The following is a 26,180-nucleotide window of genomic DNA, read 5'->3' on the forward strand; positions in this document are numbered from 1 at the left end:
AAGGGGACAGAGAGGAGGGGGGCGTGGATCCAGTGTTCTGTCTTTGCCTGGATGTGGAGAGTATTGTTTCCCTAGAAACCAACCATTATGATGCTCAAGTATGTGTGTGTGTGTGTGTGTGTGTGTGTGTGTGTGTGTGTAAGTGCACATGTCTGTGCGTATGCATATGGAGGCCAGAGAACAAGCTTGCCTGTCATCTTCACAAATGCTCTTCAACTCCTCTGAGACAAGCTCAACCACCCAGGGAGACTCTGTGATCTCCCGTCTCCACTCCCCAGCGATGGCATTCCAAGTGCATGCCTCTTGGTCCGGCGTTTTAAAGAGTGTTCTGGAGATCGAATTGAAGTCTCTCTGCTCTTGCAAGGGAAACGCTTTTCCAACTGAACCAATTTTGTAAGCGGGGCTGGGGAAATGACTCGGGGTTAAGAGCACCGTCTGCTCTTCCTCAAGACTTAGTTCCACGCAGCATCAGTCTTGTAGGTTTAAGTACAACGGGCAGTGGTATGAAGTGCATCCACATTGCTGCCCCATCCAGTTCCAGAAATGCTTTCCATTTTGCAGAACTGAATATATGACTCATTAAGTAACAGCTCACACCTTTCCTGGGACCTTGGAAAATCAATTTAGGACAAAGGAAAAAATTGATAGGTTTGCAACAATTATTCTGGTCTGTGAAGTGGTCTGACTGTGGCTTCATTTTCTTGGCTTAGAAATACCATTTTGCTACACCAGCCATGGTTTATAAAGACTCCTTAGTTAATTTTACATATATGCGCACATACATACACGCACACATATATGTTCTTCTTCCATAATACAGTTCATGCAATCTAGAATGGGCACAACAGGATGTTCTTTAGAGATGTAGTCTGGGGTATGCTTTATCTCTGCTAGTTAGGCAAATTTAATTTGGGGTAATTCTTACATAATCTGTGCAAACTTTCTTCAATGGCTAAAGAGAGCTATGGATTTCCTAGGAGGATTTTCTAAGTATAAGGGCTGACACACTTTAGTGTCTCCCCGGTGGCTGGCACACAGTGGCTGTATTGCCAGTCTAGCATTTTGTGGACGGGCTAAAGATGTAATCTTCCCACACTAGGCTTGTGTTTTATTGTATCCTTGCTACTCAATATTGGGCTGTCTTTCACCTTTGCCTTCTGTCTGTCCTGTCTCACTAAGCATTGTTCTGTGTCTTTTCCCTTCTTCCTTTGAGCTTAGCACCTGTGTGTATTCCTAGAGTGGAATTACAGAAGGAAGAGCTGTGGATATTTGCAAGGCTCTTGATAAACAAATATTGCCCAATGGCTCTGCACAAGACTGTTAGTCTGTACTCCAGGAAAAATCAAGAGTGTGAATGTTTGTAGAGGTTTTCAAAAGCTTTGATTGTTTTTTTTTTTTTCTTGTTTGACTTTCCTATGTATGTTTTCTCTTAAAATTACAAAATGCAGGTGAGTACACACACACACACACACACACACACAGAGTTATGGACCAAGGGCTAGTGATGTCCTGAACATTACTATTTAGCATATTGTTTTGATGGGAGCTCACTATGGCATGAGGTATGAGGTGCTTGCTTCTGATGATACAGAAGATAATTTTAATTAGCATGTGGTATTTGATGAGATTGATTTGCATATTAAAAGTGATACTCTGTTTTTAGTTCTATTTTCCCCAACCCTCTAATTAGATCAAGATTGCACTAACCCCCTTCTACCTCCCCTCTCCCCTTTCTTACTTTTCTGTAGACTGTAGTTTCTAGTTCGGATTTAACAGTGTCATGGGTCTCCAGTATGTTTATTTTTATGTTTCCCTATTTTTATATAATGTAACATTAGCACTTGATGTAAAATAATGACACAATTTCTTTTGTTGAACGCAGTTCTTTAATTAAAAAGGTGCAACCCCTCAAATTGGATTCAATGGATTATTGAGTTTTTAAAAAGAACACATGAAGTTGGGGGTTCAGGAGATTAAAGGAGGACCTGGGAGGAGTTGAGTAAGAGGAGTTGGGGTGAATATGGTCAAAATAAGTTGCACTAAATTCTCAAAGAATAAGCTACCGTCATTTTTAGATGGGGAACTCCTGGCAGTGGGTATGCTCTGAGTAAAGTAGGGACATTTCCTCAGTAAATGGATTCCAAAGGCATCCCTGATCATGGCCTTGAGATAGCATCACCTACATCTCTGTGAGGCCTTGAAGAGCACACAGCCCTATCACCTAAGGCCATTCATCTCTACTCCTCCAGGGAGCCATGAAGGGAGCCACACTTATACCTGGAAAGTCCCTTTGGTTGCTGACCAAGTGACTTCTACCTGCTTGGCAGTAAGACCACTCTATACAGCAAGAAGGGTGTATTGATCCGGTGTAGCCCTTTAAGTGGATGATTGCGACGTTGGGATTTATTGGCTGGCTTAAGGGTTGCCATTGTGAGTCACAGCATCGGGTTGCGTGTGAGCCTAACCATGCACCTGGTCATTCTAAGGAGATGTGATAGAATGTGATAGACAGTGTCCAGACAGCCGTGCCCTTCACAACCGTGCACAAGGGGCCCCAGGCAGGCTGATACTTCCTCATCTGTGGAAGTTTTTACTTAGCTCATCTTGTTTTCCCTTTTAGGATATTTTTAAATTTGCAAGGACATCTCCTGTCCCAAGACAAAAGAGGTCCATTGTGGTGTCTCCCATCCTGATCCCAGAGAACCAGAGACAGCCCTTCCCCAGAGATGTTGGCAAGGTAAGTTGGACAAAGGACAAATGACACAGGGTGTTTCTATTAAGGCCTGAGCGTACACAAGGCAATCTGCCTGTGACAGTTGAGATTAGCTAAAACTGGCCTCTATCACTGCATGGCAAGAGGTCAAAATGGTTTTTATCAGGATAGGAATTTCAGAAAGCACGATGGAAAAAGAAGAGGAAGAAACATTGTGGACAGCAGAAGCCATCTATCACAATTGTGGGATCTACATAGTAGAAAATAGCTTCGAAGTGATATTGTAGGCTGTCATCGGTTAGCAGCAGGCTGCCTTGTCTTGGTAGCTGATGCCCAGGGGACGGGCTGACTGCTAGGTGTTGGTGTTTGTTTTTATTGAGGTCCTGTTTTTCAAATGTGTCAGTCCAAGCTCACTGCTGGGTCAACTTCCCAGAGCACAGGAACTCAACCGCACTAACAAGATGCAGAAGCAGAGTTGCTTTGGTCTGAACAATAAAGCACCCAGGAGAAAATAGCCACTGCTAAATGGACCACACTACTGATGGCGCCTTGCATCAAAAAAGAAGGAAGAAAATCAGCAAATTGTGTTTAATGATCTGACTTGCTTCTTTTTTTGGTGATTCAGGACTCAGGCTGCTCCACGTGTGTGAACTAGAAGGGTCCTCCGCTGATCAGGCAGAAGGGTCTGGTTTTACCCAGATGGGGAGGATCAAAGAATAAAACAGATGGGTTGTTTCAAAGTAACTTACCTCAAGGAGCAGAGCAGAGGGAGACCTCCTTGACCTATTGGTTCAGCTGCACCGAGCCTGAACCATACAAAATTGGGTGCTGGGAATTGCTGTTGGTCAGAAGTCTGCCCCATTTTAAATCCCTCTGGCTATGTGTACCTGGCTATAGGTGACTCCATTCTGTCTTTCTCTGCTCTATTTGACCTAGAACAGGAATTTCATCCAAAACAGTGGCCTTGAGGAGATTTTATGGAGCACATATCAGAACCTCCTAGCCCCACAGAAACATCTACATAGAGATTCAAATTGGAATTGGTTTCTATTTCTTCTTGAACCTGGAGTTTGAACATGGCTGCTTACTTGAATGAGTGATCTCAATGCTAGGAGCCGTTATTTCTTTAATAATTTACTCATCAGGTAAAAATGGAATGCCTATTTATGCCACAGTCCAGTCAGGATGGGGTAAATACAGCCATACCTAGCAAAAAATCCAACTCATCTTCTAGTGGACATTTATGCAACTAAATAACAAGAAAATTACAGAGTATGGCGATGGCTGCCCAAAACAAAAACACAATGACTTGAAAGAAAGAACAAAGAGTACAACCCAGAAGGATTTGAGGGAGGAAATTGCCACAAAGCTGGCGGACACAAGCTCAGGTTTGTGATACCTGAGGGGTATCACAACAGAAAGATAAGGGCATCCTTGGGAAGACCAGCTCCGTGGCATCCTGGGAGAGAGCTATGTGTTCAGAGGCCTGAGGTGGGGTGGGAGTTCTGAGGTAGGGAGGGACAGAGTGCTCCTGAAGAGCAGACCTAAGGGGGAGGGGGCTACAGCACAGTGAGCCACAGTTGGGAAAATGGCTGCTTTATAAAGGACGTAGGTTGCAAATCCCTACAAGGGCACACATACTGAGCCAAGAGGAGTTGGCGACTGGAAAATGAACTTTCCTTTGATGCAGTGAAAGAAAGAGGCAATGGGGAATGTTTCTTGGTAACTTCATGCTCACTCATTCACTCATTGATTCACTCATAGCCCAGGCTGGCCCCAGCTGCTTTCAGATTGACAGGAGAAACACTTGGGAAAATTGCCTAGAAAGAGACTGATGGATGATTGTGTGGAACTAAAGAGAACTATAATGTGACAGTGTCATTTATTGTCCCAACCTGGAAAGTTTTAAGTGAGAAAGGCTTTTTTGCTTAGACTTACATCAGGAAAATCCCTGTGAACTGGGACGTGCAGGTGACCATGCTAGGGCTTTCTCCTACAATAACCTACTGAGTCGAGTGTGGCTCTAGTACTGAAAACTAGTGATGGTGATGGCTGTGGAGGACACAGCTTAGGCCTCTCCTCTGAAAACTAGAATGCACAGCATAGTGTCCTGAAAAGCTTTTAGCTCTACTCAGCTTTAGTGCTGATGTTAATCGGTGTCCTCATTCGTTCCTATCCCATGTGTAGAACTGTCTACCCACAGAAAGGGTACATAGCAATCTCCGAGGTTATAGACAAATCTGGGCTGATGCATAACCCATCTATCCACCAAATAACTATGAGATAGTGAGTTGTCAATTACTGTAATATGTGTGGGCCAGAGACCCTTTTCCATCCTGAGTATAAACTGGGTAGCCCTGAGCCTCTATTTCACTTGCTTATTGAACCAGCTGATAGGGAGTACATGGGTAGAATGAATACACATGCTTTGGGAAGACAGCTAGAAGCACACCAGGCCATTGGGAAATGAGATTTCCTCCATGTTTCTGGCTCTTCTTTGTGAAATCTACCACAGAAATCCTCTCATCTCTGAAGAAAGAGGAAAATGCCCGGTAGTCCTGAGCACACTTCTTCCGACTCCTGCCTTTCTTACCAGTGAATTCCCCACAGAAGGAACTGTGTGTGTGTGTGTGTGTGTGTGTGTATGTGTGTGTGCGTGCGTGCGTGCGTGTGCACACACTCCAGGGAAACATGGTATTCTCAACATGTGCTGCCTACCGTCCCTCTCCAACGTGTGACTCTTTCAGAATTTGCACCATAAATAATTTCTCAATTTTCACCAACTTGGCTGATAAATATTTTATTGCATCTTTAGAGGTTTTTTGAGTTCTTAGACCCAATTGATTGAGAGCAGGGGACTTTAAATCTGTGCAGCAGCATGGAGGTCTTTGCAAGATGTATTTTATTCTGTTTTATATTGAGTTTGAAAGACAAGTCATTTATGAAATGCTTATTAGGGATTCCACTTTCATCACGGACCCTTTCCATCAAAGCCAATGGAAGTACATTTTACTGAAAATCCTTTTTTACGCCCCCATAAATTAGTAGAATGGACATTGGGAAGGACATCTTTAACCCAGGATGGAAGAAATATGTCACTGAGCCGTGTATCCTTCATACAGAGGATCAACATAGATCATTAGACCAAAGCATGGAAACTGCTCAGACAGAACCCTGCTTTGGTTGTGTCATGAGTGTGAGTCATACATGAGTGGAATTGACCGTAGTCCCACAGCATCCATCCCATGGATGTCTGGACATACAGTTCACCAGAGCTTTCTCCACAGCCAGACACTCACGGCCCCCTTTGTGTGCCCACCTAGTGCACAGGCGTAGGACTAGGAGTCTGTTGACCCTGGGGTTGAGTTCTTCTTACTCCATTTAGCAGCTTCTAGTCCTTTGACTTCCTGTAAGAACCCATGGATGCTAAGCTATCTCCACAAGGCTGGACCACAAGGTAAATCTGAATCCTCAGTCCCATGTTCTTCACTCTTCTCATGAAATGACTTGTTCCATCGTATTGTCTGATTCATTGTATACAGTCTGCTACCCTTTAAAACTCTTGCTTCTCACCCTTTATCCCACACAACAAGCAGTCTTCCCAGACAGAAGTTTACAACTGCCTCTCTCTTCATCTGTCTGTCATCTACCCATCAATTTATTTATTCATCCATCACCTCTCTATCCATTGATCTAGCTTTATCTGTCTTCTATCTATTTACCTATCATTCATCTTTCTCCTGTCTATCTATCTGTTCATCGATTTATCATTTATATCTATCATCTATCCATCAATATTATTCATTCATCTATCATTCATCCATCACCAATCTACCTATCTATCCATCAATATACCTAGTCATCTATTTATCTATCTATCATCTGTCTATCTGTCTATCATCTGTCTATCTGTCTATCTATCATCTGTCTATCTGTCTATCTATCATCTGTCTATCTGTCTATCATCTGTCTATCTGTCTATCATCTGTCTATCTATCTATCTATCATCTGTCTGTCTATCATCTGTCTATCTGTCTATCTATCATCTGTCTATCTGTCTATCTATCTGTCTATCATCTGTCTATCTGTCTATCATCTGTCTATCTGTCTATCATCTTTCTGTCCACATCCATTCGCTGTCTATCATCTATCCCTTACATATCTATCTATCATCTATGTCGGTATACCTATTTTCTATCTATCAGTCTGTCTGTCTGTCTGTCTGTCTGTCTGTCTGCCTGCCTGCCTGTCTGCCTACCTGCCTGTCTAATTCCCCCCTTGTTAGGCAATGAGTAGTTTTATCCAATGGCTCAAATGTGTCACCAATGAGAGAATAAGGAATTAGAAATCAGGGACTCTAAGATGCCCAGAGGCTCATTGCTCAAAAATTCTCCTTGAAATGAATATCAGAGGTTATTTCTTCATTCAGCTTCTACATATTCTTGTCCTATTTGCATGTCTTTGAACTCTTCCCTCTGTGCAGACACATCCCTTTCACCCTCACTTCCTTTTTCTATGTTCGGGGCTCTACAGTCCATTGGAGCACGCCAACATCGCTGAATTTCCAATGCCTGTACGGCCCCAGATGGTAGCTGCAAACCACAGGTGCCTAGCCACCACTAGAGACACAGCTATTACAGCTGAGGAAATAAAGCTTTTGGAGATTAGTCTAATTTAAATTATATGTGTTTGTCTATGTGGGAGGTTGTGTAAATGCTGTGCAGGTACTGGCAGAGACCAGAAGAGGAAATCAAATCTCCTGGAGCTGGAATTACAGGAGTTGTGAGCCATCCAGTGTGGGTACCAGGAAATGAACTTTGATCCTGTGTGAGAGCAGCAAAAATTGATAGCCCCAAACCATCTAAGTTCTTTAGCACCAGAAGACATTTTATAATAAAATAAAAATACCAAAAATTTAAAACGCCATAAGTGTAAGATTCACACTAATGCCCACATATGCATAAACACACACATGCATGCACACATGCACACACACACACACACACACATACACACCACATGCACATGTACACAAAGAATGAAGAAAACATTAACAGTCTTTATATTTAATCACACTGTAAGAAAATATTTTTGATTGGTGGGTCTCATTAACATATGGCTTATGTATTTCCTTGCACTTGTCTAAAATGTGGCTTCCAGATTAAACCTCTGTTCTTCCTGTGGCCCACGTGGTGGAGTGGAACTGCTCTGTAGCTCATTTGCAACAAGTTACTCTTGAGCAGTGTTTACTTGGTCTCGTTTATACATTGTGGGTTGTCTGAGGTGACATTCAGCACATTTTAAGCAGCTCTATCATTATTTCTGCTCTTTACTTACAGTCCTACTAAGGTGCCACATATCATTCATGGTGGCCAGGCAGACCACCTAGCGCACAGTAGGCCTCTGGCCATCCTTGGTCTTGAGTTTGCTATGGCTACAGCTGACTAGGTGAGCATTCAGTGGGTGCTGATTAATCAAAATGGTCAGAGCCTGGTTTGCTGTTAGAATGGAATTAACAGACCATTATATGATCAGTCTGGATATTTTCAACAAATTTTAATTTTCTACAATGGCAATGAGGCCACTAACTAAATTGATTGGCAGTCGGCCATTATGTTGGGTCACATCAGTACCCTTAGCAGATTGCAATAGGTTTTATTTTTTTTTTGATGGGTTCTCTGTGGTATATGTGTGAGTGGGGGATGGGGGTATATGAGACAGAGGGTAGAGAATTAAGAATGTATTCATACTTAGAATATTTTTTATTTTATACTCAAAGCTTTCACAACTCTACAGAGTCAATTCTAATTTATTTTTGAAGTCTAATAAAAGCTGTACCCACCATTAACATGTGTTGCCCTCCTTCTGCAAAGCTTAATTAATGATAAAACATAATTGAGTTATTTTGATTCTCTGCCAAATACATCTAAGTGCAGAAATGACCTGCATGATATACACCCAGCCAGCAAAAGCACCTGAGCCCGAGAGAGAAGACGTATTTTAGTCCTGAGTCTCCCACCCTTCCGGTTCCCAATTTAAAAACCTCCTCAGGCTTTGCTCTTATACATATTTGACCTCAAGCTACATTTACATTTAGTTATTTGTGAAAAATTAACACTTGAGTTCTCACCTTAGACTTAGAGGTGCCAAGCAATTTTCTTGTTTGACTACAATCTACAGCAGCTCATAGGGTCGGAAGTGAAGCCAAACACAGCTTTCTCTTTAGTTCCCACAGTAACGCTGTGAACAGCATTACACCCATTTCTCAGGTGAGAAGCTATTATAGAAAGATTCACAGTATGGTGAGAGTTTTGAGTTTTCCATCAGGCTTTGCCCTTACGCATATTTCACCTCAGGCTACATTTATGTTTAGTTATTTGTGAACCCTGACATGGTTTCTTACTAGAGACATACAGTACTTGACTAAGAAATCAGCATTATGTTTTTACTGTGTCATTGAAGAAATAGTGCCTCGGAAGTACACTGTAAGGCAGGATCTATTTGCAGCATTAACTGAGGTCTTGTACAAGCCAAGTTTTTGTGTCACCACCTGCGACATTCTGTGGCCCTGGGAGGGTTCCAGAATAGCGTGGAAGCAAACAAGCACTCGGTGAGACAAAGTCAAGACGCACAGTCCAGCCCTCCCTCCCACTCCACGGGGAGGTGTGCAGGGAGAAGAATCTGGCCTCCCATTCGGTTCTCCCTTCATGTGCCAGTTCATGGCCCATCCTGTCTCCTGAACTTAGCTGGCCAGGTTTGTAGGCGTTGCCTAAGATTCCACAACTCAAAGCCCGGAACAGGAATGGTTTCTACTTTCTTGGTGTAAATACTCTCATGACGGCCACATCAACCTCAACGATGGTGATCACTAACTCAAACCATGCCTGATTGTCTTACTACCGCCTGTCATGGAGGAGTGGAAATTGTGCCAGTGTGGAGAAGGAGCTAAAGGGCACAGTGGCACCAGGACAACCAAGCTGTAGTGGAGCCTCCAGATCAGCGAAGTGCTTGACCCTACCACCTATTCACCAGCCATTTCTGGGCTGAGGAAAAGAAATCCAGAAACCAATCTGTCTTTCTGTCTTTCTGTCTGTCTGTCTGTCTCTCTCTCTCTCTCTCTCTCTCTCTCTCTCTCTCTCTCTCTCTCTCTCTCTCTCTCTCTCTGTGTGTGTGTGTGTGTGTGTGTGTGTGTGTGCTTATGCATGCACATGAGTGTGTGATGTTTTTAAAAATCATTTTGTATATATATGCAATTAAGAATGGTCCTACTATCCTTCATCTTACCACTCCAAATCCCCCTTAACCTCTCAACATATCTCCCTCCCAAGTTCATGTCCACCTCTTCTTTAGTGTTTTCAATAAGTCTACTCAGTGTTACCTTAGGTGCATAGATGTGGGTAGGGCCATCCATGGGCAACCCACCCATGGCCATACCATCAAAAAAGAATGACCTTCCCTTCCCGACAGCAACCTTCAACTGCCAACAGCTCCCCAGTTAGAAGGCGGGGCCTCCTGAGACCCCCCTCCATCTATGCTGGAAGTTCAGTTGGCTTCATCTTACGCAGGTCATGTGCAGACAAGCACAAGTGCTGTGAGTTCAGGGCTGTAATGGCCACACCATGTCCAGAAGACAGCATTGAACAACATGGCTGCCCATTCTCCGTGTTTTCTGAGCCTTAGTGGTGGGAGAGATGTTGGTAACGTTATCTTGTTTAGGTCTGAGCACTTGCAGTCACTTATTCTCAGCTCTTTGACTGGTTATGCCTCTGTTGCCGGCTATTGTCCACTGCAAACAAAGCTCTGCTGACCAAAGCTGAGAGCAGCCTGTGGATATGGGAATAAACATCAGTATTTAGAAGTCAGCTTGGCAATATGAGCATTGGGCAAGATGACAAAAGTAGGTTCTACCCTAGTGCCTGTGACATCCCCGCATGGTCACACAGCCAATAAGAAACATAAGAAGAACTTAAATTCCCGCTTCTTTGGCTCCACTGTACTTGTGATTTGCACAAAAGTCCCCCAAGTCAGTCGGCTGAGGCTGATACTTGCTGTGGCCATTGTCTTGATTCTCCCTGGAAGATGAGGAAAGGACTTAAATTCTCATGGAGGTGAGAAGAAATGATGGTAGCCTCGCAAACATGTATTTGATGTACATATTGGCACACTGAGCCAAGGCCAGAGGTCACATCTCAGTTTAACAAATAGGCCATGCATTGAGAAACTCCGAGGGCTCTCAGCACCTAACAGTGAATGTCATTGCCTTGGTTTATGGGTCTCTGCAGACAGCCCTGTTCTTTCAAAGGGAACCGTGAAGGACAAAACAAACTCAGAAAAGATCAACTGTCCGTGTTTGCTCTATAGTGAGGCCATAGCTGACTCAGGGTCTGGGGCCAGTGAGGAAGTGGGACCTGGGGCATAGTGGTGATCAATAGCCATTGTGAAGATCAATATCCCTTCTCTAATCCTATCTTTGGGGAGGTAGAGGCAGCTGGATGGAGACAGAAACAGGAATGTGGAAGTTCCTGGGAAGGTAGGAAGGCCTTTGTAAAGAGCCCCTTTATTTCCTGGCTCTGGCTTTCAAAAAACAGAGGGGAGAGATGTGATGTGAGGTGGGGTCAAGGGGAACAATGCCTCTGGGTACCAGGTTTTAGTTCACTTCTTTAAGCAGTAATGGAAGAAACTCAAAGCCCTTCCATTGCAAATCTCCATGTTCCCATCAATGGAGGCCTCATTAAAGATGCTGGCATGTCTTGTTGCGTCAGGTAGGTTAGGTGAAAGCCTTGGATTATGCCTCATGAGAATCCAAGCCTGAGTCTTGAGACTGAAAACTTAGACATCCTCATCATCCTGCCAGAAACATGCATGGACCAACTGCTGTGTGCAAGGCAGTGCTACAACTAGTGATCACAATTCTCCCTCAAAGAGCCCCCATTCCAGAGGACAGACTGACTTGTCCACAGTCACACAAATACCTGAGAAAGGAGGTTAAGGCAGCTTGAAGCATTGAGCTGGCAAAGGGAGTAACTCAAGAAAGAAGGTTCCTGGATGATAATTTTTAGCGAGCAAGGGGAAGCAAAGATGGCTGACGAGTTCTCAAGGTGGTGAGAAGCAGGTGGCACACCTTGGCAAGAGATGGGATTTTTCATCTAGAGAGTTGGGCCTTACTTGATAAGGCTGCCAGTGAGAAAGAACTTGTCAGTAAAAGCATTACAGAAATAAAGGAGGGCAAGAGCTATAAAAGGGATGTCAGAGTGTGGACTTTAATCTACAGGTGATTGAGGGTAAATTGTGAGCCCATATGATCAGATTGGCATGTACATGACCAGATTAGCATGTATGATTGGTTGCCAGGGGTGACAGCTAAAGAATGAAAAGAGATGAAGACGGAGGTTGGGACATTGACCAGGTGGGCTACAAAGGGCTTCTTGAAAGGGAGAGGTGGGGACTGGCGAGAAGATGCCAGATGCCATGGATGGGTAAGTGGATGGTGGGGAGAGAGGAAGTTGGGAACAACATGGCAGGCATCTGAAGACTTGCCTTCAGAGGTGTTCTGGTAGACCCAGATTTTTCCATGAGCAGGTAGGATGAAATCAAAGCATCTACATTACCTACCTCCCTGAGGATGACTCTGTGGAGCTTTTAGCAGCTCCCTTCTCCTGAGGCGAGACAGGGTCAGCTGTGTGACATGTTCTATTGAGAGGCAGAGGTGCGTGTTAGCTGAAGTTAATGTATGGGGTACCAGCAGGAAGCTTAGGGGAACACGTGAGTGGCCCCCATACCCATATCCTGTGTCTCTCCAAGTTCACACACAAGCCCTGCTACAGTCTGTGCCTTGGGGTTTTTGTTAGCTCTTCCTTATAGTAAATTTGAAGTATTTTTTTCCTGCCAAGTCAGTACAGAACAGCTGTGTTCTGTGTTGGCCTTCTAGCCTCAAATTCTCTCTCAGTGAATTTCTTAGTAATTTCTCCTCTGAATGCCGGGGTTTGGCTAGGCATTAGTCTACACAATTCACATGCTCGGTGTTGTTCAAATTTTAGCTCATTTATTTGACAACTTGAAATTCCTTGTAAGTGCTGCTTTTATTTTGCTATTTGCATATGGAAAGAACTCCTAACGTGGCACGGAACAAGTCCGGCTTTGCTTTTTAAATGTCCCTCCCCCGCCCCCCGCCTTGTTAGTAATGTATGTCCATCACAGGGAGCCTGACTGAAGTACTTCTATTTTAAAATAATATCTACACTCAGGGTAGCCAGCGCTCAGAGTGTAGGCTTCGCTGCTCAGCATTTAGAGCATGTACAAGTCTGTGAAGCTTCAGAAGGGGGTCATGGACCCCCATCTTTGAGCTTTACATCCCATGGATCTGGTCTGGGGCCCCAGAGGGATATGCCAACAGTTGCTGCTGCTGCTGCTGCTGCTGCTGCTGCTGCTGGCACCTGCAGTTCATACCCCATGCACTGGAGAACCTCTGTCCTGCTATCACAGATTCACGGTGAACCCTCTGGCACTCGCTGGCTTTGCTTTCTGAGTCTCAGAAGCATCCTTCCTGCCTTGCAGTGGTTTTCTCCAGAGTCATTCTGGAGTTCTGTGACATCTTAATGGGGTGTCTGTGGAGGATGTGTGGGTGCATCTGCTCCCTTGGTAATCTAGTAAATCTCAAATAGAAAGGGCGCACTGGAATGGCAGAGGAGCTTATAACAGACTAATTTCGCAAACCTCCTGCATTCCCCCACCAATGGACATTTAGCGGCTTCCCTTTCAGCGTTCTCCATTGCAAATCATATTGTCACTATGGTCACTTATAAATCTTGGCATGAGGGAATGGAGAGCTGGCTCAGTAGTTGAACCCTGGCTGCTCTTCCAGAAGACCTGGGTTTGGTTCCTAACCCACATGGTGTCTCACAGCCATCTGTGATTCCAGTTCCAGGGACTCTGATAAGATCTTTTGAACTCTGAGACCACTAGGCCTACATATAGTGCCCAGATATTCATGCATGCTATTAAGATAAAGTGGCGAAAGGTACTTTGACTGGTTGAAGCCAAGGAATGCCACAAAATCACACCATGCTACAGAGCTGGTGCAAGAGGTTTACTGGGGTAATGGGGAGAGCAAACACCATCTCTGACTGGGAACATGAGAGAGCTGGGGACAGAGAGTCCAGGAGACAGAGAGAATGAACAAGGCAGAGAGTGAATAAGAGAGACAAGCATGAATTCCAGAAGGGCCTTTAAATAGTACGTGTGTGTGTGTGTGTGTGTGTGTGTGTGTGTGTGTGTGTGTGTGTTTTGCTACACAACTGGTAGCAACAGTGGAGATGTGCTGCACATGGTGGTGGTGTGTAATGACATAAGCTGCTGCCATTGAGTTACATGGAGTATGGTTAACATATTGGTTTTCTGAGTTCTAGCTGTTGAATACACAATCCCTACAGCATCCTTAATGGGCATCCTCAACAAACCACCCAGTCTCTGAGGCATCCCCTATTCTCTTTTCATGTATCCTTGAAGTGTGTGTGTGTGTGTGTGTGTGTGTGTGTGTGTGTGTGTGTGTGTGTGTGTTTAAACCATGCCTGTGTCTTAAGAGCTTTTCATGATGGCTTGCTCCCATCCCATTCTGCTTACACTTGTCTTTCTGGGCTTTTGTGGAGCTGGCAATAGCTCCCTGGAGCACAGGGCCTTCCCTGGCTTTCAGGATCAGCAGAGCCCAACACATTGACTGCAGAAGGCTCATAGTCTCTGGGACCACTTCACCAAGATCAATTCTACCTCCACCTCATGTTTGTGTTGCTCTTAGAAGTGTTCTGAGATGGAGGAACAATCATAGGCTCCCACCCGAAGGCCCCAAGTACCCTCCTAGAGTCAAAGCACTCCTGTGGGACCAGCTCTCAGAGGGGGAAAGAGCTCACTCTGTGGCTGTGTGTATCACCTGTCCAACTAACCACTTTGTTGAGGGGAAAGTTTCTACAAGCCATTGAAGCTGCTTGTGGAGGCCACTTCCACATTTCTCAAGCAGTCCCTCTTTCTGGACTTTCATCTATAGAGCCGATTGAGAACCCTTTAAGTCTCATCTAGAACATCTCTCTTTGGGGAAGGTTTTCTTGACTCCCCCACACTAGGCCAGGGCCTTCCTCATGCGTCCACATGCCTACCCCTCTGGAAGTCAAGAAAAGGCTGTTGGTCGATTAACTGATGGCTTCTCCCCTGCTATGTAGCAAACTCAAAGCCATCAGACAGACACTCACACATTGTTAGCATCAATATAACTGGTAGACAAAGCTCTCTTAATTTCTTTTAGACAGGCAGATGGACAGATGGATGGGTAGATGGTTGGTGGGTACATGGATGAGTTGGTGGATGGATAGATGGAAGGAAGGAAGAAAGGAAGGAAGGAAGGAAGGAAGGAAGATGAATGGATGGATGGATGGTCAAAAGGTCTAATTCCAATAGTCTCTAAGTAATGTGGTTTAAAAAAAATAAAAAGACAAGTGTCTTGTACACACGTATCTTTACCTGAGGGGACAGATACTACATATACTGTTCTGTTCGTACAGAAGAGGTCTATTTGTTAGTGAATTAATAAAAGTAGTTTCCTTTATGATATCACTTGCTATTAAATAAATGAAATGACAGATTTTATTTTTTAAAGGACATACTTAAAAATTGTCAGAAAATTAGCTGTAATGCATGAGAATGCATGTCTGTCACTTATATAATTTTGTATTATGTAACTTGTTATGTAAAGCATGGCTTGTGTTGTAGGGTGAACTTTCTGTATTTAGTTCTATGGAACGAACAGTTTCTCATCGTAGGTCAATATTCCAGGTAACCGAAGCATAAATGTTTTAACAAGAACAAGCTGCTTGGATGTCAGTATTTTCGTGTGCATTTTGGTATTCTACTTCCATGTCCCAGACCCTTGTCTTAAAGCAAACTGAGGTGTTATTTACTAGAGGAAAGGTGGCCCTTACTTTTGTGCCAGCTGTCAAGATAGAATTGCCTAGAACGCCCAGGCATGCTGAGTATGTTCAGAGACCATGACTGCCTTCCTTAGCTAGTTCATGCCCTTGTGTCCCTTTGATGGCTTCCCTTCTCCTTCTCCATCTTCAGGCTTTGTCAGCTGATAGTCACCTTTGCTGTCCCTCTGCATGCCTCTCATATGACCAACCAGCCCTTAGAATTTTCTGCTTTGAGTTGTTGCAGCCTGGGAGTGTCTCGCCCATGTACATCTCCACATGGCTGGCTGACACCAGTATGCCTATGGCTTCTATAAAGCTAGTGGAAAGAGGCTTCACTCTTGGGCTCTTGCAACCTTTGGGGTCCCACTCCTCATTATGTGCAACAAGGCTAATCCCACCCATCTCCTAGATTGAAGGAAGGGCAGACACTATCACCTGACTGATTTTGCCTGGATTGGCTACAAAAGGGACAAGTGCTTCTGAGGTTTTTCCTATGAGGTGCCATGGGCTTGTCTCTCTGGATTTCTAAGACCTCCTTTGTTCCATGCCAGAATTCTTCTGTAAGAGCCAATGTTCCCATGGCCACAAACTCATCTGAGATGCTTCTGTGTTCAGAAAGGATATTCACTGCACAGAGCTTGGTCTAGACAGGAGAGTAACACAATGTTTTTAAAAATCCAGCAATCCTCTCTCTGTGTCTGTCACTTTCCATGCCCTGGGTGAGGAGTGTTTAGCTATGGAACAAAACACAAGGACCATGATGTAGAAAAAGTATTCCTTTAGGACTTAGAATGTATGAGACACTACAAGCCTTCTGAAAGAGTAAGTGCCTATCTCCTGAAGATATTGAATTGTTTAGGCCATGTCCAGGGCCTGCAAAAAAGAGATACACTGAAATCCACTACTTGTCTATTTTCTTAAACATCCTCCGGGCTAAAATTCCCAGGTATTGGTGGGGGTTTTTTTGTAATTGCAGTTGCCAAAATGAGTTCATTTTCTGGGCTGGAGAGTCTGGCTCCTGTAAGCAGAAGGCTGCATCCACCCAGGTACGTGTTTCAGTAGAAAAGTTGTCAGTAGAAAAGAGGCTGTCCCTGCCTCACCCAAGTTATTCATGCAGGTCAGGGCCCTCACACCACCTCAGAAACAGGGGAGGATGTGGTTTCTGTACAGGCTGGAGCCTGAGCTGCAGACACACACGGTGGCAGTCGTGCTTCCTGCCCTCTCTGATCTAAGCACGGGACCCAGATTCAGTCATCGGTCCCCATCCATATGCTCCTTCTCCAATTTATTTGTCCACACGAAGGGAGATGAAGCTCAAAGCTGCAGGGCAGCTAGCCCTGCTTTAATTACAGTGATGAGCTGTTTGTCAGGGCGCCATGAGCTGCAGTGCTGCCCTCTTCTCCAGCAGACCCAGAGCGGGGGGGGGGGGGGGGTGGAGGGGGGGGGTGGGTAACACCAACTCCCCTGTCATCCGCCCATCACAGGGATTTGTACAGTCGCAACATCGGATTTGATATTCATTGTTTGAAGACTAACAGTTATGACTCCACTGGGCTAATGAAAAGGAAAAAAAAAAATCCTTATCAGAGAGAGTGCAAGAATTAAGCCAAGGGCTTCTGTGCAAAGTTGCCATGCTCCCGTATTCCTGGCTGGCATGGCATTGTTGTCATCATTATGGGGAACACTGCAGTCATTATTTTTGTACTGGTTTAATTGTTCACCAGGCACCAAGGGCTGTGTCAACAGAGCTCAGAAATGCAAACAAGCACTCCGTGCTGCTGTGCCTCTGTCTTACTCATTTGTATGTGTTTGCTTTGTTTCTTGAGTAGAAGTATCACAAAATATTGTCCTGGACCTCTGACTCTTAGACTATGTCCTCTCCTCCCTCCTCTCAATCCACCTGTCACTCATGTTGAACACAGTCTGCGCCCTCACCATGACTCCAGCAGGATGCCACTGGAAAGAGGAGCTGACATGTAAGCTTCGACCTTTTCCCAAACTTATTTTATTTGGGGTTGTTTAATGCTTATGCGTCCCTTCCAACCCACCTACCCTAGATAGGAGAGAAAAGAGGTTAATGGGAACAGGAGAAGTAGACCTTTTTGGACTCAGTTCCTGGGAGCAATTCCCCTGGCATAGTTGGCAGGATTTCAACAGACCAGCAATTCAACCAAAGTTGCTGCTGGAACCTGGAGCATCAGCTGGAACCCAGAGGCCCGAAGCCTCTCTGACTCTGTACTAAGATGTGTTTCAGCTGGCAAAAACCAAGCCCCCCTCCACCTCCTGCACGAGATGGTTTGTCTTCTAGTGTATAAATGTCACCTCATCTCTCTCCAGTCTGTTTCCCATCCCACACTTGGGATCAAAGCAAAAACCACGTGTACATCCACTACACTGACAGCCAGACCCCACTCTCCACTTCCACTCCGCCTAGAACTCCAATACCCTCTGCCCGAATTCTCTGCCTCCTCGACTTTCTCCTCCTTCTCCTCTTCTTCTTTTTGTTGTCTTCATCTTTTTGATAACCTACTGGGTCTAATTAGTGCTACCCTTGGGTGCATGGGTGTGGGATCAACACGGGAAACATAGGAGCCACATGGCTAAAGAGAACAGATATTCCCTCACCAGGAGACATCACTTATCAGTAACTCCTAGGCCTCAGCTGAAGCCTGCCTGTGTGCTCCCCCCTTCTCCCCCCCACCGTCAGCTGGAGTCTGTGTACCTTCCCCTCCCCCTTTCCCTCCCCTCACCACCCCCCCCATCCCCCCCCCCCCGCAGCTGGAGCCTGTGTGCCCTCCCCCAACAGATGGAGCCTGTGTGCCCTCCCCCAACAGATGGAGCCTGTGTGCCCTCCCCCAATAGATGGAGCCTGTGTGCCCTCCCCCAACAGATGGAGCCTGTGTGCCCTCCCCTCACAGCTGGAGCCTGTGTGCCCTCCCCCAACAGATGGAGCCTGTGTGCCCTCCCCTCACAGCTGGAGCCTGTGTGCCCTCCCCTCACAGCTGGAGCCTGTGTACCCTCCCCCATCAGATGGAGCCTGTGTGCCCTCCCCCATCAGATGGAGCCTGTGTGCCCCCCCACCCCTGTCATGCTGCAGTATTCAGTGGACTAGTTTGGTGCAGACAGCCACAGCTGCAGTGAGTTCATGAGTGCCATGGCTATGGAATGCCTAGAAGGCAGCATTTCAGAGTAGTCCTCTGAATCTTCCCATTCCCCACTTCTGTGATGCTCCCTGAGCTTTGAGGTGGGGGGGGCGGGCTTGGGGGTGGTGACAGTGCTGTCCCATCCAAGACTGAGTACTCTATAGACATTTAGTCTCTGCACTTTGAACAGATGTGCATCTCTGGATTACCTGCCCTCTCCTGCATATGTACCAATCTATGGGCATGAGAATGGGCACTTAGGAGGCAGCTTGATGCTGGCAGTTAACATGCTGGGCAGGTGTGAAGGTCACTCTTGAAAGCGCAAAGATAGATTTGCCCTCATTCTCATGATATTTACCCTCAAAGACACTATTTGGATCATTTGAAAATATTTACTCATTTTTAAGTGTCCTTTTAAGCCTCGTTTTACACTGTAAAGTTCTAATTCCTCCCCCCTCTCCCCCCTTTTTTTTTACAATAATAGCCCAAAGAAAATCTTATTACTCTCATTATTTGAAATTAAGGTAATTGAAAACCTCTACTGAAGAGTGGACCCCAAATGTATCAGAAAATTAATTCAATTATAAATAACAAGAATCGACCATTCTTGAATGCACATGAAGCTCAGAGTCATAGTTAAAGCATTTAAGGAATATGTCCTTATCTTGTTACTATGGCTACAGGTTACTCCGAGATACAGTGGTCCTGTGGTTAACAATGAGATTACATTATTTCCTCTCTGTATTGAAATATTCAGCAACTAATTTCCCGGAGCCTCATAATAAATCACACTAATGACCTTAGAGGTGGAAATCAAGGCGGTGAGACCGTCTTCGTGCTCCAGGGTTACTCCCCTCAACCAAGCAGAGGATACACACTGGTATTGGTTCAACCTGGAAGGACAAGGGAGCACTTAATGGGGAAAACAAGGCAGTGGCACAACACAGTGAGGGGCGAGCCTCACCTGAACATGGTTAATAGCACGTGTTCTTCAGGTCTATGATAGGGTCACAAGCATAAGAAAACTAGATTTCTGTGAGTGTGGATCCAGAGTGAGTGTGATGGATTTCAATTCATTTCCACAAGTCACTAACAGTTCTCTATTGTGCCCTAGGCATACTCACACTCTTTTCTTTGTCTACTGAAATTACCATAGCTTTCTATGGATTAACAAACATTCAGAGCAGAAGGAATATATATATATATATATATATATATATATATATATATATATATATATAGTTTTGTTTTGTTTTTCAAGATAGGGTTTCTCTATGTAGCCTTGGATGTCCTGGACTCACTTTGTAGACCAGGCTGGCCTCGAACTCACAGCAATCCGCCTGCCTCTGCCTCCCGAGTGCTGGAATTAAAGGCGTGTGCCACCATGCCCAGCAGAATAATTAAAAAAAAAAAAAAGCATGTGCTACTGGCTTCCAAAATCCTAATCATGGGTTCCAGTCTCCCAAACCTTTGTATGAACTCCCAGAGACACCAACACAATGCGAGGACTGGTGTGCTGTGCATGGATCATGACAGCTTCCCCACTATGTGGTATGCATCGCATCAGAGGTCTATAGCTGGCGACGTAGTGTTAGTGGTGTTGATGTCAGCCATGATGGCTCTATTTTTTTAAATAGAAACAACATACAAGAAACTAGATGCCCTGCCACCCCAAAGTTGTCACTCCCCTGGCTGTCAGTGGTGATTTGAGTTTGTGTCTTCATGTTTCACAAATTCTTCCTTCATTTTCTTCATTTCACCATGATCCCCACATACCTAAGAAATTGACTTTTGCCTCTGATGATAAGCAGGAAGGTTAGACAGCAGTGATCTAATCTGTGGGCTTCTGTTACACACACACACACACACACACACACACACACACACACACTTAGACCTTGTGCAGAAACTCTAACTCCCCTGGGTGACACATCAATGTGATCTCCATTCAGCAACTGGGGCGGACTTCTGAAGTTGTGAGTTACTTAAAAAGTAAAGAAAAGAAATGAAAAAGAATCAAGTCTGAAATCACTTAAATTTAAAAAAAAAAAAAAATAGGGCAACAGGGCCTGGAACTATGACTAAGTGGTTAAAAACACATAGTGATTTTCCAAAGGACCTGAGTTCAGGTCTTGATGTGCAGTCTAGATGCTCACAACTACCTGTAACTCCAGCATGAGGGATATAGTGCACTTTTCTGGCAAGGCATTCATGTGGACACACACACACACACACACACAGAGAGAGAGAGACAGACAGACAGACAGACAGACAGATAGACAAAGAGACACAGAGAAAGAGAGAGAGACAGACAGACAGACAGACAGGTAGACAGACAAAGAGACAAAGAGACAGAGACAGAGAGAGAGACACACAGACAAAGAGACAAAGAGACAGACAGAGAGAGAGAGAGACAGGGGGAGAGACAGAGACAGAAAGAAAAACAGACGGACAGAGAGACAGAGACAGAGGCGAATCTAGGCTGTAGCAAGTTGGGCACTAAAGCTAACCACCCTAGATAGTATAAGTAACCAGCACACAGTGGTACTAACAAAAAAAATAGATGCTTAAGTCCATGAGATGGACTGTCCAGGTCAGAAATGCTGTCACATAAGTGTAGGCAAGTGAGTATTTGTGTGATCTTTGGTTTATTTTTGCAAATGTACTAAAGATATTTTTCTTAGATAAAGGAGAATCTGGGGGAAAAAAACTGTATCTATTAATGAACAAGAGGGGAAAGAGGAGAAAGAAGGAAGAAGGAAGAGGAAGGGGAAGAAAAATGAGAAGGGGAAGTGGAGGAGGAAAGGGAAAAGGAGGAAGAAATAGGAGGAAGGACAAACTAATTTCATTAAATTTCTAAAAGAAAACAGAAGCAAGCTCCTGGCCACACTGGGTTTTGTCATGAGTTTATTATAGGGTGCCAACAAAATAGATGTACAAGAGAATATTTCACATCAGCCTATGTTAAAACCTTCTTTGTGAAAAATAAGTGATTGAAAGAAGTTCTGCAGATTTAGAAAAATTTATGAACACATTTCCAATAAAGGATCTCATATCCAAAATGTGTAAATACTCAACAAGGGTGCAAAAACGCTGTTAAGTAGCAAGAAGTGGATCCAAGGGCTCCGTCACCATGGACGACAGGTGTAGGAGCTGAGGATCTAAAAGGAGGCTGAGCATCACTGTCAACCAGGGAGAGACGAATTCAAACCACAAAGTACAACTGCATGCCTCGTAGAATATTGGAGGGGAGAACAGTGATTGCTAGCAAGGATGCAGAACAATGTACAGTCTCCTTGGCTCCTGGTGCGAACGCAGAATAGCACAGCCACTTTGGAAAGCAGTTTGGCAGTCTCTTGAAAAGCTAAACAGAATCTTACCATATGATTCAGGGATTGTGCTCCTGGGTGTTTACCCAACAGATCTGAAAACTTACCTCCACACCAACGCTTGCATGCAAATGCTTATAGCAAGCTCTAGGCATAATCACCAGAAACTGGGACTGAGAAGGGTCCCATTGAGCAGGCAAGAGGGAAAACAAGCAGGTGCGCCGTACCGTGTAGGAAGGAACGTGTTACTGCGCCATGGAAAGCAATGCGTGACTATGAAATGTGTTTTCTGTGTAAAAGAAGGGAGTCTCCAAAGCCTCCCCACGCCCCACTGTGTGAATCCATGTCTGCAGCGTTCTGTGTAGGAACACTGTGAGGACAGTGGGGTCGGTCTGTGGTTGTCAGAAGCTTGGGAGAGGGGTGTGGCCAGGGGGTGGAGGAGCTGTTCCGTGGGATATGATACCTTCATGGTGGCTGCCACATATTGTCAAATGTCAATGAGTGGACAGGGGAAAAGGGTCTGACGTGAGCACGTGAGTATACTGTGATGCAGAGATTAGGAAAACAGGAAGAATGCAAAGGCCAGGTAGGTTCCTGTTGCTGAGAAAGTTCCAGACCAGCAAAATAGGGATACTGCACTGATACATGTGGTTCGGGAGCAGTGTTGGCAACTCAAGCGGAAACCACTCCAGGTGTGTGTGCGTGTGTGTGCGTGCGTGCGTGCGTGCGTGCGTGCGTGCGTGCGTGCGTGTGTGTGTGTGTGTGTGTGTGTGTGTGGAGTGCACTGCTATTGTGCATGAAAGCCTTAGTAACTTATGCAAGGGAACAAATATTTTTATTCTCTGGGCCTACAAATGATGCAAACACCCTGTACCACACAGCCATGTTGTTAATGTAGGAGACACTCTTCCATTACCCAGCCCTCTTCCTGCGGGACCCCTAGCACTCTAGTTCCTTGAACTCTGTAGGTACTGGAACTGGATCTCAAGTCCGCATTTCCCTTCTGGTTCCTCTCTTTCTCTTAACTAGGCCTGCCATGTCTCCAGAGCCGGCTCAGTTCCTGTTCCCACCCCCCCACCCCCCGCCCATCTCCCCAGCTCATGAACCTGCCTCTCTTATAGCGTAGTTTACATGCATAAGCTGCAGAGTCAATCAGAAAATGAAGATAGGCCACGCATGGATTCGGTGGTCACCGTGGACGTGTTCTGCCTGGGAAACAAGATGTGCTGAGAGACGGCCGGAGGAGGAAAGAATGCAACCCAGTAGGTCAAAAGGAGTTGGTTTGCTCAACTAACATGGTGAAGAATTGCGTTGTTGTTCAAAACTGTTTACTCTTTCTCCCAGCTCCATGCCGGGGGACTCCTGGCTGGCTGGTCTTGAGCATGTGACTGGCTATAATGTATAAAATGTTAGTGGACCCCCTAGAAGCAGTAACAATAAAAGCGATGTAGGGGCTCCATCACTGTAACTCCATGCTGTGAAGCTGGTATGTTCAGCTGGACCTGTTTCTGTAGATGGATAGATACCATGGACAGAAATGCCTACGAGGAGAGCTTAACCTGACCTGTGGTGAGCCTGCGATGTAAGAGAGCGGGCCTTTGCAAGTGTGATTCACGGAGACCCGGTGTTCATTTGTTATGCCGGCAGAACTGAGCTGACGCTGATAAAATATTTACTAAGCAGCTATAAAGTCCCACGCTGAGAATGAGATAACAAACTAGGCATCCATCCTGCCAGGGAAGCCCCACAATTAAAAGCAGCTGATAGGGGCAATAGAGAGAGGCCTCAGAGGTTAGGCTGCTCTTCCAGAAGACCTGAGTTTTATTCCCAGCATGCACTTTGGGTGCTTCACAACTCCCTAATTCCAGTTCCTGGCGACTCAGGGCCCTTTACTAGTTTCCTCAGGTAACCCTACACAACTCACATAAATGAAAATAGAAAGACACCTTTAGAAAAACAAATTGCATTTGATTTGCCTTTACAATATGGCCAAGTTTCGTTGCAGGTGTGCCTTGTTTTCCGCAGCACCTGCAAGTAACTGTTAGATGTTATTTCGGGTGTCTTTTTCTATAGCAAGTCATTAAAAGCCTCATATTAAAGTAGTTCTTGGAGTCTCAAACGGAATATATGGCTATAAAGTTTGGCAATTAAAACCATATGATTTGGAGGAGGAAAACCTTGTCCTGAAAAAAATAAACCTAAGTCAATTATTCCGTTATTTAATTCTCATTTGGAAAATGAGATGTCCCAGTGCCGTTAAGTTATATTAAAAGGGGGGAGTTCATCTGCGGAGAGTCAAATTTATTCCACCTACTGTGAGATAATACTAATTTCACGGAACAAGATGTGAAAGCAGCCAGACTTGTGAAAGGCACAGGGGTCCACCCTGAGAAACGTTAGCCGCTAACCGAGGAGAGAGCACAGAGGGAGATGCCTCTCAAGTGGAGGTCAAGAGGGAGGGAGGGGGTCGCGTCCTGGAGTCTGCCTTCAAAGCCAAAATTGCATGGTGTCAAAATTATCCTTGAAAGTCCCTTAAATGGTCTTCAAACTGTCTGGACCTGGGCCTTCACAAGTTCAAAAGGCAGGAATTAATGTCTTTTTATTTCTCCCGAGCAATGAAGGTTCATTCAAGAGAGCAGAGAAAGGACAGCGAAGAACATGAAGGTCTTTCTGTTTCCCAGCCATGTCCCAGGCTCTTGTTCTCTCGGCAGCTCTCCTCCTCAGTCTCTCTCCTCCTGTTTTTAACCTGTACAGCTCACACAGCTGACGTGAAGGAAGTAAACATGTGAAGGGTCGCTCTAGTCTTTAGCATGTTCATGGAAATGCATTCAAGGTTAGCAGTTCCCCCGGCATGGCCTACATGGTGGAGGGCTGTCAAAGTAAAGTGAAAGACAGGACAATAAATGCAATGGATCCACTCTAGGCAGGGCTAAGGTGTGCCTTGACATCACCAGTACATTTCTCATGCCTTGGCTACCCCTTAGGATCTCATTAGCATAGAAAATATTTTGATGCCCAGCTTACACCCAAGATAGTGCCACTTGCCAATGACATAAGAACCCTTGAGATGGAGCCAGTAGCAGCATGGCTGGACTGCACAGGTGTGTCCACATGCAGCCAAAGTTGGGAGCAGGGAGGGAGGGCTGAAAAAGCATGTCCGATGTGAATGTAAAAGCCTTGGAGGAATCACTTGGGGGTGATGCATCTTTGGAATCGAGAGAACCTCAGTATTGTAGCTTGTGTTCCTAGTGGCTTCATCTGCGCTTTGAACACCGCGCCAAGACTCATTTTATAAAGTCCTTGAGTCAAATCAATATTCATCATCACACACGGGCTCATACATACGCGTGTGTCCATGTCGTTTTATCTCCATGGTGAAGAGTGACTGGTCCCTTTCTTTCTTTTAAGGCATTAATGTATTCTCTCTCATGGCAAGCCGTTCTGCGTCTCCACCGTGCATTTGCAGCCCGTGTAATCAAAGCATCCTCCTTTCAAGGGTCTAATCCTTGCATCTTGCAGCATCCACAACAGCACAAGATCTACGGCACTCCGCAAAGGTGGCGTGCACTCTGTGGTACAAAGGGCCTCCTTTAGGGAGTGGTTGCTGTGAGTCTGCGCTGGTAAAGGGCGCTCTCCCTTTTAAGTTGGAGGATATTGATTTTGCTCCAGTTGTTCGCAAAGGTTGCTGTTTTCAGAGAGTCGGGATAAGAGGCACGGCAGGCGGCTAACAATCTCTTAATAGGACTACATCACGTTCCCTCACCTCTGTGGGGGCCTTGGCTTCTGCAACTCGATGACACGAAACCAGGCTTCGACAGCACTTTTTGCAGGCAGAGCCTCCCCAGGCCTCCATCCATAAATCCTCACCTCCTTTATTCCTTGCTCATTCCACATGGATGTTTTTTACAGCTATAATATATTTCTACTAATTCAGAGACTTGCCACCAAATAGAGAGACACAGCTCTGAGCTGTAATGTAACGGAATCCTTACTTCTGGTGTGGCCTGTGAGAAGGGTGGCTTTTTTCCCTCACAGCGCTCTT

General features: G+C 45.2%; 1 protein-coding gene across 2 annotated transcripts in view; it reads left to right on the forward strand.

Annotated features, from left to right (window-relative positions):
* The window catches only part of Cdh13 (cadherin 13), a 1,096,387-nt gene that overhangs the window by 505,493 nt on the left and 564,714 nt on the right, over positions 1-26,180 (forward strand). For both annotated transcript variants that reach the window (XM_051169275.1, XM_051169274.1), the window contains one exon: positions 2,621-2,737. In XM_051169275.1, the coding sequence (XP_051025232.1) occupies positions 2,621-2,737 (117 nt within the window). The remainder of the gene's footprint in view (positions 1-2,620; positions 2,738-26,180) is intronic.

Source organism: Acomys russatus, chromosome 26, assembly GCF_903995435.1.
Source record: "Acomys russatus chromosome 26, mAcoRus1.1, whole genome shotgun sequence".
Classification (NCBI taxonomy): Eukaryota; Metazoa; Chordata; class Mammalia; order Rodentia; family Muridae; genus Acomys; species Acomys russatus.